Genomic DNA, 12,669 nt, shown 5'->3' with positions numbered 1-12,669 from the left:
CCCCACACAAACGCCGGGGATGCCTGGTTTCACCTTGGAGACCCCCAGGAGGGACTATCTCACAGGGAAAGCCAGGACGGGTTCCCCAGCGGTCTATAGCGCTACGAGGCCTCCGGGTAGCAGTGCGCTTTACAAGACACAACAATTTACAATTTGAAGTATATTTGTGCTACTTTGTGCAGAATTTGGTAGTTTGCCCTGTCAGGCATTTGAACGGCAAAGAAGGGTATGTAACAGGATAATGCACTGTCAGTGATATCATTTCAGTGCAGTAGCGGAATGCCTTTGAGCCTTGCCCAATCACCCTAGAAGCTCTGGTAAAGTCTAATGGTCAGTTGCCTCTCATAGGCTGGAATGTGTGGTAGGCCTCTGCACTGCCTGAGAGCACTGCTGTGGATCCTGTGCCATTCCCACGGTGTCTGATCATTTTATTTCAGGTGCAAATGTAAGCAGATAGATGGAAAAAGGGGGACCTTTAAAGCAAGGGAGGGAGAAAGACACACTGGAGTGGTAGTGGGGGAACATTAGGCTCAAATGGAGAACATGGAATGTCAAGGCGGGCCTATTGGAACTAAATAGAGGGACACAATGTCTATATTCCACCACCCGGGGAAAATATGGAGCACTGCAGATCTATATTATATGGCATAGGAGCTTCATCTGGGCACAAGGGAGCTAAAAGGCCCCCTTATTTATTTTTGACTGACTATGGTTGCTGTTCCCTAACACATTCACTTAAACAAATATGTACATCTACCGCTTACTTTCTCTTTGGTGAGGAGGTTGTACTTTTTGAGCACATATTCAATCACAGCTCTTCCGTTCATATCATAATATCCTTTGGATGTTAAACTGGATATTAAACTTAAAGTAGCAAGAATAACCTATAATTAAAAAAAATGGTAAGCATGTTTAGTGAGAAACCCTTTTGGCATATAAATAGAATCAAATCCCACATTCTGGTGAGGGAGCAGCAAGGGAGTGTGAGGAAACCATACAATCTCTCCTTCCCTTTTGTTCACAGAGGATGGAACTACACATGTTGTTATGTGTGGAAAGCTAGTACCTGGATTCAACCTTTTAAAAAATATTGTAAAAAGGTTATTAAGACACTCTGAGAATGAAACTGGAGTCAATTTAAATAAACTGTTTTTACAGAGTGTCTGACTGAAGTGCAATTGAGGGAATATTCAAACATTCCAGGTAGATTACACCTTCAATATGTGCCTGGGACTTGGTAAAAGATTGCAAAATATGTCCAGGTAGGTTACAATCAACAAAGAACTTCTCAGGACCTGGTATTGATTACAAAAAATTAGACTGAAAAATAGGCTGTGGATTCCACTACTGTGGGAATGAAAACAACCTATAGTAGTCTGTGGGAAGAATGATGGCCTCTGTCTAACTCCACTCACAGGATATAGCAAACCTACACCATCCCCACTCTGCCTACAGTTAACAAATGGGTTAAAGTACTAAAAGTCCATTATCCCACACCTTGATGTTTGGTTGGTCCATATCCCTTTCAAGAAGTCATTTTGTCTCAAGACCGTAAATAGTCACAGTCTCCTATATCCACGTAGCAGGGTTAAAATTCACGTCCCTAATATGGCTCTGTATGCTGTATATTTGCACAAGCTGGCCCCAATGGCTTCAACCACCAAAGAATACATCCATGTTTCATTTCAGTGGTTCTAACGTTCTTCGTAGAGTCCTGTCTCTCATGTTTCTGGTTCAGTCTGTCAAGTATCTAAAGTCAACTGGGTTTATATCATGAGGTTAAAAATGACAAACCCATTACACCCCCAAAGAGAATACACTAGAGACCCAGTTATGGAAATACTGTTTTTTGTTGATTATCAAAAGAAAATTACTTTTTCAATTTTCCTTTATGCCTATGTCCTGTACTCACATGGTGATGCTGTTATTGAAGTTACCTGCTTTCTCAATGTCACTGAAGTTGGGCACATTGTGGACGTATATGGCGTCAAGAAAGTTACATATATTCCAATTTCTACAGACAATTCATCTTTTATATCACAATTTGACTTTTCAAATGTGCACACTGAATACTATTCTGCACTCTTGATCCACGTTTGGTGAGATTTCGCTGAGACATAGCCCAAATATCATTCTTGGAAGAGACCTTTGACTCATCAACAAAATATCTCACTCTCCGGTTGTTAAAGGTTTGGGCAGATATTATTATTCTAAATTTCAAACCCCCTGATTTGATAATCAACACTCTCCTCTTAAGTGAAGGGTCTTACAGACCAACTCAATGTGAAATATAGACCAAACACGTGGACAGCACACAAGAGTTGTTTCTTAACCCCTTCGATGCTGATGACGAGCTCAGCTCGTCATCAGCCACGGTGGTCGTGTGCGGATGACGAGCTGAGCTCGTCATCTAACGCGGCTTTTAGAAGAAAGCCGCGTAGCGGAAAAATAACCGCCGCAGCGATGCGGTTAACACACATTTATTCAACAATTAGGGAACAGCGCGTAGGACAGGAAAACTGGGATATATCCACTTGGACAGGGAAACAATGGAACACAGGATGCACTGAACAGACACACATGAATGGAGGTTCCATTACCGAACACCTCCAGGAAGATTTACATTGGAGAAAATCAACAGACTGTGGTATGCATACCAATGCTATGGGTCAGTTTTAGTAGAGAATACTACACTATCCAAAAAGTGCAAAACCTTAATTAGATTGAGGTATTGGGTATAAAACTGCTTTAACACAGATCGCTTTACACATAATAGCTTGATGGTACCTTGCGATTGTCATCCTCAAGCACGTGACAGACAGCATCCAGATAAGAGGCAACTTCTGAGTCTATGAAATAAAGCCATACACCAAATGTTCATAACACATAGATATTGTCTTTGTCTAGTAAGATCAAGATTAATAGATAAGTAGATGAAGTTTCCGCTATCAACTGTGCTGACCACCCTGAGGGTCCTGTCTTTTAGTTTTGGTTTGTGAGTCTGTGACTGTGAGTCTCATGGGCCTATCAATGCTTTCCTGTTCCACCGTACATGTCTGTGTCATCATGTCCCACTGAGCGTGTCTGTGTCTTCCTGCTCAACATTTTATGTCCCTCTTTTTTTCTGTCCGGGGTCTATGTCAGGATCTCTGTTCACAGTGTCCCTGTCCCATTAATGGCTCACAATGGAAACACTTTACGGAAAAGACAGAGGTGGCATTGTTTGACCACTACTTTATTTTTTCACCACAATTCATGTTATTGAAGATGATGGAAGGGATGCTTGATCTTAAATTACAGTGCTCTTCCAGAACCTATTCACAGTTAATATAGCTGAGGAATATGAAATTGAACTGATTTGCTCAGAGCTGCACCATATAGGTTAAGTAAGGGAGTACGTTGGGACTATAATTTAGGGCTCCAGATTCCATGACAAGAATTTTAGTCCCTTAACTATTCTCCATGTCTACCTAAATCACACACTGCCACCTATCCACTGACAGTCTTACCAGTTTCAGAAAGAAGCTTGCAGAGCAGCTGTATTGTTATGGCACGGGACTCTGCACCCATCTCGATCAAGCTACTTTCAAAATATTTAAGGACCTCACTAGAGTGAGAATGGGCTGCAAGTAAAGTGAAGAGAAAAAGTAGACACAAATGAAAAATAACACAACGTAAAACCATGCAAGGAGAAACTCATGCAGGGGAGCAGGTCATCAAGGCCAAATATACAGATATTCTTCAACTCATATCCAGGAGGTACGATATCAATAGTCTACAACATTTAAATATCATCTTAGGAGCACATAGTACTCACATGATTACTATAACTGTATATAGTAAAGTGGACTCCATGTTCCAGTAAAAAGCCAACCAATGCACTGGGAAGGGAGATCAAAACTGAAGCAATAGTAGTTTTTAGGAAGATCAAGTTATATGCAGGGCAGGGAACAGAAATTAATGTTTCTGAGGACCTGATCCATAGTAAAGACCAAAATATACTTGCAGTATCACAAATATATACATACATGCATTTTTGACCAACTTACCCAGTGACAGGATAATGGCTGTGGACACATTGAGGGGCTCTTCCCTTTCATCGGAAACTTCCCTTGAGGGTGTGCAGATCTGTCAATAACAAATCAATAAGAAACAATAATTGAAGCTAGGCTATCTGAAAGCCAATCCCCTACATCCAGACAGCAAATAACTTTCAGTGGGAGAATGACAACATCAGAGTTTGTCAGGCCTTGTCAGGCCATGATCCATACAGCGCAACAGCGAATTCAATTGCGTGGAAAACAGCATTATCTGGGAGTCCAATATTGGTGGAATTGTAAATCCTCAGTTACCACTCTAAGATGGGCTCCTTAGTTTCGAATGGTTTTTTGTATGGTTTGGAGACTCTGAAGTCTCACGAGATTGCAGCAGGCATTTATACAGACTGCTATTTAACACAGCTGGCGCTAGGGATGGTGTCAGCTATTCAAGGAAATAAAGGAGGACACTGCTGTTGCACTTCAACTTTGTTTATCTTTGGGGACAGTAAGTGAGTTCCCCTTTTCCATCCCGAGGTGTCTGGCAAGCAAGGTGGGTTGCATGCTTTTCAGAGCGGGCATCTTTTGTGCACTTTTTGCTCCTTTTGCAAGACGTTTCTCTTTCAGGTCGCCATCCTTCTCTGTTATCTATTATGAGAGCCATAGTTGCAGAGAGGTGGATTTATGGGTGGTTCCTGCCTAGTACCTCTCTACCCTGACAGTTCTGACATAGTTTTTAACATAATCTTCTTTCTTTGCATCCTTGATGATAATTTATTCATGTTGATGAGACTCTGTGTGTTGGTCTGGCATGAATCACACTGAAATTTGTCATGTGTCGGGAAAAATGTTTAAAAATGATATAGTGGGAAGGAAAAGTACAAGGCCATGAGAACTTTCATCATCTCTGACTCCAGGATGACCCAAACCAATATAATATGGAAGCTCACATCTTGGTTGTACGCCTGAGCAGATTTTCATGTTTCGGTTTAGACATTTGCTACCATTTGGTGATCCTGGGTCCACCTGTGGGGATCTAGGTCACAGTAGGGAATACCTGGGGGTAAATAAGTGAAGATCCCACACTACCAAGAAGCGGTGTGAAGGCAACCTGCTCTGATTGCTTTCTAGAGGCATGACTCCTACCCTGGTTACATCGAAAAATGCAAATGGCACATGCTCTTTTTTCAGTTGCTGAGATTGCATTTAAGGCTTTTTATGGATTATAATTTAATATTTTTCCCCAAATGTTCTCCTTTAAAAACACTCTTGCTAAAAATGGGAACAATGTGGTTTTTTTATTTGTTTTAATATGTTACATAGGAAATGACTGTAGTTTCCCACTGAGATGCTTTGTATATCCTCATGTATATACTTACCAGGTGATGCAGGGCTGCAAGAACATTTGGCACAGTTCCATTCAGGCCTCTGCAACTCTTAGTAACAGCTGCCTGCATGCATAACTCAAGGGTCTGTAAGGAGATAAGAAAACTAGGATGAGGCTAAAGGGCAATTTGAGGAAATGGTGATGGTCAGTGGTGAGTTACAAACTTTAAATTCTGTATTGTATGAATGCCAGAGTGAGTTTGTGTGTGAATGAGCCCTCTTGTGTTCTAATTCTAAATAGAAATTACCACAAGTACATGTTGACTAATGACCATTCATAGGTTTAATTATTTCTTCACTGGCTTGTCTGTTTTCTTGACTCGCTGTGCTTTACATAGTAGTGTTCTCTGTTGGCATCAGATGTTGTATTGTGGTCTATCAAGGACCCACAACCAAATATATGCAGCATTTAACTGGGGCATGCCCTAACATGTAGCTTAGAATCACTACTTGTCGTTGTAGGCCCTGTATTCCTAGCCACTCTTGCTGATGGCTCTTGTCTCGGTTGTCCTAATTCTCTTGGTGGTTCGAGTTCTCTTGGTTGTCTGCTGTTCCTGCTTCTCATGGTACTGGTGTCTAGATCCACTTAGCCATCTTAGTCCCTTCCTCCCTGGTCTTGGTATTCCTGTTCCTGGTCCTCATGCTGGTCTTTATCTTGATCGGTACAAAAGGGGGTGGTTTTTCTGGGTTTAATCCATCACCGTTCTTTAGCCCACTCTGCCACCCCAGTTCAGACATGGCTATATGCAAATCAGTCTGACCCTGTGCCTCATGGGGACAGTCCAGCCCGAACTGCCAAGCCAGGTCTTGATCTTGATGGCACTAATCAGTTTTGTTGCTCTCCCTTTCCTTTTTTCAAATCCTAATTCTACCTTTGCTACTACTGTACCTAGTCAAACTGATGTTTCTTCTTGTGAATCTCTTGATGGTTGTGTCCTGATCCTCCTGGTCATGGTCCACCGATTCTCTTGGTGAACCTGGTAATCCTAGTGCTCCTGGTCTTCTTAGTTGCCTTTGTCCCTCTACTCCTCCTGGTCATTCTCCTTTTCCTGGTCTCTCACCCGTAGGCTTTCATCTTCATGCTCCTGGTTTACAAAGTCTTCCTTTTCCTAGTTCTCCTAATCTGTTTATTGATTTTCATGTTCTTCTTTTTTCTAGATCTCTTCCTCCTAAAAATCCTCTTACTCTTCTCCCCCCTCGGCCACCTCGTAGTTTTCCTCAAACTCATCCTCCTGGTCTTCATCTACATATTTTTGATCCTAGCCTTCTGGGTATTGTTCATTGTTCATAAGTGGCCCTCATCCTCCTGAGACCCTCCTTCTTTTGGCACATATTATCTTCACCATGGTGCTTCTTGCTGTGCCCATCCTAGTTGTTCTTCCTTTTGGTCTGAGTCCTATTGGTCCTCATGATCTTCCTTGTTCTTATGCTTCTAGTACAGCTAGTCCTGGTCATCCTCATCCTGGTACTCTGAATCTTCTGGTGCTATCTCTCCTAGCGGTCTTGGTGTTGGCCTTCATGATGGTCATGGTGGTGACTGTTGTTCTGGACCTCCTGACCTTCTATTTCTCTTCTTGGCCCTCCTCCTCTTTCTGGTCTTCCTCCTCCTGGTTTTCCTCTTTTTTCTCCTTCCTCTTGGAAGTCCTTTTCCTTTTCCTCCTGGTCTTGATCCTCTTGGTTTTCCTAGTTCTTGGGCATGGTATTGGTCCCCAATTGGATCTAGTGTTCCAAATCCTTCTGGTGGTCTTGAAGTCCCAAAACTTCATGGCCGTCTTTGTAAAAAAATGTATGGAGTTTTATACAGCGCAAACTTGACCCGGTATCGGGTGTCAGAGCACTTTACATAGCACCAGTTGCGTAACATGAGGACACATTCATTTTTGTAGGCATGGGAGATTAAGTGATTTGCCCAGAATCACAGGATGTTCAGCGTCATTGCCGAAACACGAACCCGGTTCCCCAGATTCAAGGTCAATCACCCTAGCCATTAGGCCAACTCCTCTCCCCACTTGACCCCCTACTAGTCATCCTCATGGTCATCTTCCTTCTCCTCATCCTGTGTGCGGTATTCTTAGTGGTCTAGGTTCTCCTTGTGGATATGGTCATTTTTTTTCTACTTCTTCTGGTGGTCTTCATCCTCCTGATAGTCTTCCTTTTCTACTTGGCCATCAATCTCCCCCTTTTTTTTGCCTTCTGGTTCTGGTCCTCTGGGCTTCCTCATCCTGGTTTTACTGAGCCTCCTCTTTTTCTTGGGCTCACTGATCCTCATGTCCTGGTGATCCTCCGGGTCTTTTTCATGGTCCTCCTGCTATTGCTTTCTCTTCATACTCCTGGTCATCCAGTTTCTTGTGTTCTTAATCCTGCTGGTGGACCTGGTCCTCCTCCTCCATTAATTCCTCCTCATCTCTGTGACCTCCTCTTCATTCCCCTGGTTCTCCCTCTTCATTCCAGAGGACCTTTAGGTATCTGCCTGCTTCTCCAAGTGCTCAACCCCCACAATATATCCTCATACAAAGTCAACCAGATAAACCTCCAGCTGAGGGCACACTGAGATGTAGCACGGGTAGATGGCCACTATTGAAATGAAATCAGCCACTTGTTTCCTGTTAGATAGTACAATACAGTATTAATTTGGGTGCTCTTCTAAGCCCTGGATCCCGGTACCACTGCACCTGTTTCACTTTTAGCATTTGTGGACCAAGGTTTCTCAATGTCCCCCTTGCAGCCCTGCATACTGTGAACCAAGGGAGTACAGATGTGCCTAAATGTGGGAGCATTTGCTTATGAGAATCTCAGGTAACTTGGAGGCAGGAGCTGCAGGACAAAAGATGTGTGCCTAAAAACTGTTTTAGGAACACATTTAGTTTTACTGATGCTAATGAGGAGAATTCTCACCTACAGTCAAGACTCAGAAGAATCATCGGAAAAATGGCCTCAAATTAAGTGCATGGTCAGTATGTCTTACACCAAACTTTTGTGATTTGTTTTTAGTTTGTCGCTGGCTTTCAAATGTTTACTCCGTCAAAAGAAGGCCTGGTAAGGAAATTTGAACATCTTGTCCTTTGAACTGTAAGTGATCAGACCCTGCAGAAACTGGCCCACTTAGAGCCTCAGCACTAATCTTTTATTCTAAAGCCTCTCCAAACAATATTTCTGTGGAAATGAAAATTGGAAGTAATGATCTCAATAATGTTTCCACCAAGCTCTACGTCTCTCTTGCTTTTTCAGCAAATACAATATGAACCCCAGTGAATGTGGACTATTTCCTTTGCTAATGTTTTTTTTTTATTTCACATAACAACCAAAATTAGTATTCAATCATGCCAACAAATTATTGATTACCAACATGATACAATTCCAGCGCCCCTCTTAAAATTACTTTGTTTTACCCGTATGTTCAGTCACCAGGAGTGTAATGCAAAGTCATTGTGCTCCTTAGTGAAGGTCATTTAAAATGTACTTGTGGTATCCAACTTGTATTGCAAAGGGTGTAAGCAGCCCCTCAGACTAGAGAAGATACAATGTCCCTCTGTATGTTCTAAGCGGTCACTGAGGCTTCAGTATGCCTCATAGCTGCTCAGGACCTATTGCTGGACTCTAGTAACTGAAGATTTTCTGTTCTGTTGTGATTAACGCACCAATATGGTCAGTATACTTGATTTCACTTAAATAACCAAAGTTTACTTACCCAGTATCACAACAAGTGGAAAACTTGCAGCAAGGTTGTTTTTTTTAAATTCTAGCACAATTGTTTGGGTTCACATTTTTCCTTTATTTATCCCGATTTCATATGTAACAAATAAAAATACAAGTTTTGCTTCTCAAGCTGTCTTCACAAATTGTGTACAAATCAGAATTTGGCTGGTTCAGTATTTAGAATGAATGCTTGAAAAACTATATTCACCGTAATCCCTTTATCTCCCCACACAATACACCAGCTCAAAGCCGAAGAAATTATCAGGGGTGAGTGTGCCAAATAGTGGGGAATTACCGTCTGAATTGATGTGGTATTTCCATTTCTCACAGTTACCTTGGGGGCAAACTTGGAATCATACATTTTTCCTGTAACTCAAAATTACTGATACTCAGAACATTGGTAGTGTCAGGTGTGGAATACCAATATGTTGGCCCAAAGTGCACATGATGGAGGCCTGAACCATTGCACAACTCCACCTGTGGTGTAAGTGACTCAACAATGGAATTCTTTAGTTCTGTATTCGCTGCATCCCTTCTCAGCCATGGTTTTCGCCCGATCTAAGGGATTTGAAACGTGGCTGTAAGAAATTAGAGCGGGCTTGGAGACGAGACTATCAGCCAGAGGCTAAAGCAATCCTGAGAACTGCCCAGAGGGAATATCATGCCGCCATCAGATTAGCTAAGGGCGGTTACTATGCTGGGAGGATTGCTAAAGCTAGTAACAATAGCCGTGAGATCTTTTCTATTGTCAAAAGCTTTTTATCCCCTGTGGCAGACTCACCACTGCTTCCCTCTTCCTCTCAATGGTGCGAGGAGCTATCCTGTTTTTTCAGTGAAAAAATTAAAAAAATTCAAAGGGATTTGCTCGCTGCCTTGCCCATAGGCAATATTCTGATGACTACTGCCTCTCAAACAGTCCACTGCCCCGCACAGCAGTTTCTGGATTTTTCAGTGGCAGAGGAGCCTGATGTCCAGGCTCTCCTTCAGTCCCTGAAATCGGGCTCACCTTCTGACCCTTGCCCTGCCCGGGTTCTCTCTGGAGTGGCGTCTACTGTATGTACTGAGGTCACCCAGATTGTGAACCTTTCACTGTCTTCTGCCACGGTTCCGGGATGCTGGAAGCAAGCTATGCTGCTCCCTTTACTGAAGAAGTCAGGGCTTGAGGCTACGGTACCGGGGAATTATCGTCCTATATCTTTGCTACCTGCCCTGGCGAAGATCTGTGAGAAGGTGGCTTTTCGCCAACTGGACAGCTTTATCGAAAAATCCAATGCCCTGCACCCGGCGCAGTCAGGGTTCAGAGCGGCCTTTAGCACAGAGACAGCTTTGGTGGAGGTGACGGAGGCCATTCGAGAGTGCTTGGATGGTGGCGGCAGAGCGGTCCTGATTCTTTTAGACCTCTCTGCCGCGTTCGATACCGTCCCCCATAATCTCCTCCTTGCTAGACTGTCTGAGATTGGCATTGGTGGCAGGGTACTGGCTTGGTTGTCATCCTTCCTTTCTGATAGGACGCAGCAAGTATGGATGCCGCCGTTTGCCTCAAAGGCCAAACCACTCTGTACAGGGGTCCCTCAGGGCTCCACTTTGAGCCCGTTGATGTTTAACGCCTACATCACCCCTGTGATATACCTGGCCGAACAGCTTGGGGCTAAGGTCATCGGATACGCTGATGACACCCAGCTGCTCTTTACCTGGCCGGATGACCAGCTGGATACAACGGCTGTTCACCTCTGTCTTTCCTCGGTGTTTCATTGGCTGGCGATGGCCCAGCTTAAATGCAACGAGGATAAGTCAGAGGTCCTCTTCTATGGGTCCTTCCCCTCCAACTTTAAGAATGAGTTGTGGCCCCCTGATTTTCCTAGTCCCAAGGTGATGGGAGGCCCGGCTAAGAACCTCGGAATTTGGTTTGGAGAAGACCTCAGATTTGAGAACCATATCAAGAAGCTGTCAGGGACCTGTTTTGCTACGCTAAGGGCTTTAAGAAAATTCTTCCCTCTGCTGCCCAGAGAAGCTAGGGAATCGGTTGCGCGTGCCCTCATCTTGTCCAGATTGGACTATGCTAATGCTTTGTTTTGTGGTATCCCGGCGTATCTGGTCAAACGACTGCAGGTTGTCCAGAACACCGCGGTCCGCCTTTTGTTTAGCATTCCGAAATGGCAGAGTGTTCGGTCACACATGCGCGCACTTCACTGGCTTCCTGTAGCTCAGAGAATTATGTTCAAATCTCTCGTGCTGTCATTTAGAGCTGTCCACGAGCTTGGCCCCGGCTACCTGAGGAAGCGCTTCTCTTTCTACACTCCCTCTCGCTGTCTCAGGTCAGCCTCGCTGGCCAAACTGACTCTTCCCCGCTATAAGCGGGCTAGGCTGGGCGGCCAATCTATTTCTGTGGTAACTGCGAAGGCTTGGAATGCTCTCCCTCTTCATTTGCGTACCGCCCAGTGTCTATCCAAGTTTAAGAAGGATCTCAAGACCAATCTGTTTGTTTGTTAGGTCTAGGCTGTCTCTCTGTGTTATGTTTGGTCACCTCCGCAACGCGCCAGGATACTCCCCAGTAGCAGAGCGCGCTACAAAACAACCTATAACATAACATAACATAACATATTTGGTCATTATTTCTCAATAATCATTGAAGCTAATATCTCACTATGGGATAGGGTGTTTATTATGAGCGGATCACTTGGGAATGGTTGCAGTGGCAGGCATGGACAGCAAATCGAGGTCACACTCACCTTGAGCAAACGAAATGCCATATCAGCAGGCAGCTGGGGTTGGAGGCTTTCAACCTCTTTAACCAACCATGGAAGCTCTTTATCTAGTTGCTCTTCTGGCAAGACAGAGGCCAAATGTCCCAGAGTGGTGATAACCTGCCCCCAGACCTGTTAAGATAAATGTATTTATGTATTTATTTAGAAAGGTTTTCTATAGCCCTGACTACATCCATGGGTATCAGAGCGCTTTACATAAGTATGAAGATAATACAGTCGGAAAGTATCCGAAGAAATACACATCATAAAGTAAAAAATACAGTAATAAAGTGCGGTTTTTAAGTTAAGATCAGTATATGGAACAAAGTAAACATAACATTTTGCGTTGGTAAATAACAGACAGGGGAAAAAGATATAGTGCATACATACATTTATTTACAGCAACAAAAGGATTAACTACTTGGTTAGTGTATATAGGAAGCAGGTTTGATGTGCGCGAAGGGGTGAAGGAGTGGAAGGAAGGGGTCACAGGGATTGGGAGTGGGATAAAGGGTAGAGGAGAGGGGGAAGAAAAGTCAGAGGGGAGGAGGTGTAGTGGATAGTTGGGGGTGAGGGAGGAGTAGGTGAGAAGAGAGAAGATTTAAGGGCCCCAATATTTGTGATGCAGGTAGAGTTTGAGGTCTTTTTTGAAGCTGAAGTAAGAGGGGTTCCAGCAAAAATCAATAGGGAGGGTGTTCCATATGTTGGGAGCATTACCTGAGAAGGAACGAGATTGAGAGGCTTTCTTTTTTTGAAGAGGGGGGACGAGGAGGAGTGTGTTGGTGCTTCTCAACTGATGGGAGCAG

At 43.6% G+C, this 12,669-nt stretch overlaps 1 protein-coding gene across 1 annotated transcript in view; it reads right to left on the bottom strand.

The window, feature by feature from the left end:
- LOC147692229 (maestro heat-like repeat-containing protein family member 2A) overlaps positions 1–11,869 on the bottom strand; it is a 122,254-nt gene extending 110,385 nt beyond the window's left edge. The window contains exons 1-6 of the mRNA XM_086936757.1: positions 11,849–11,869; positions 5,417–5,509; positions 4,050–4,128; positions 3,510–3,623; positions 2,788–2,849; positions 765–884 (exon numbers count right to left, since the gene is read on the bottom strand). Coding sequence (XP_086792883.1) covers positions 765–884; positions 2,788–2,849; positions 3,510–3,623; positions 4,050–4,128; positions 5,417–5,509; positions 11,849–11,869 — 489 coding nt within the window. The remainder of the gene's footprint in view (positions 1–764; positions 885–2,787; positions 2,850–3,509; positions 3,624–4,049; positions 4,129–5,416; positions 5,510–11,848) is intronic.
- Between the last annotated feature and the right edge of the window lie 800 nt (positions 11,870–12,669).

Source organism: Lissotriton vulgaris, chromosome 9 (assembly GCF_964263255.1).
Source record: "Lissotriton vulgaris chromosome 9, aLisVul1.2, whole genome shotgun sequence".
Classification (NCBI taxonomy): Eukaryota; Metazoa; Chordata; class Amphibia; order Caudata; family Salamandridae; genus Lissotriton; species Lissotriton vulgaris.
This window is presented reverse-complemented; position numbering and strand designations above follow the sequence as displayed.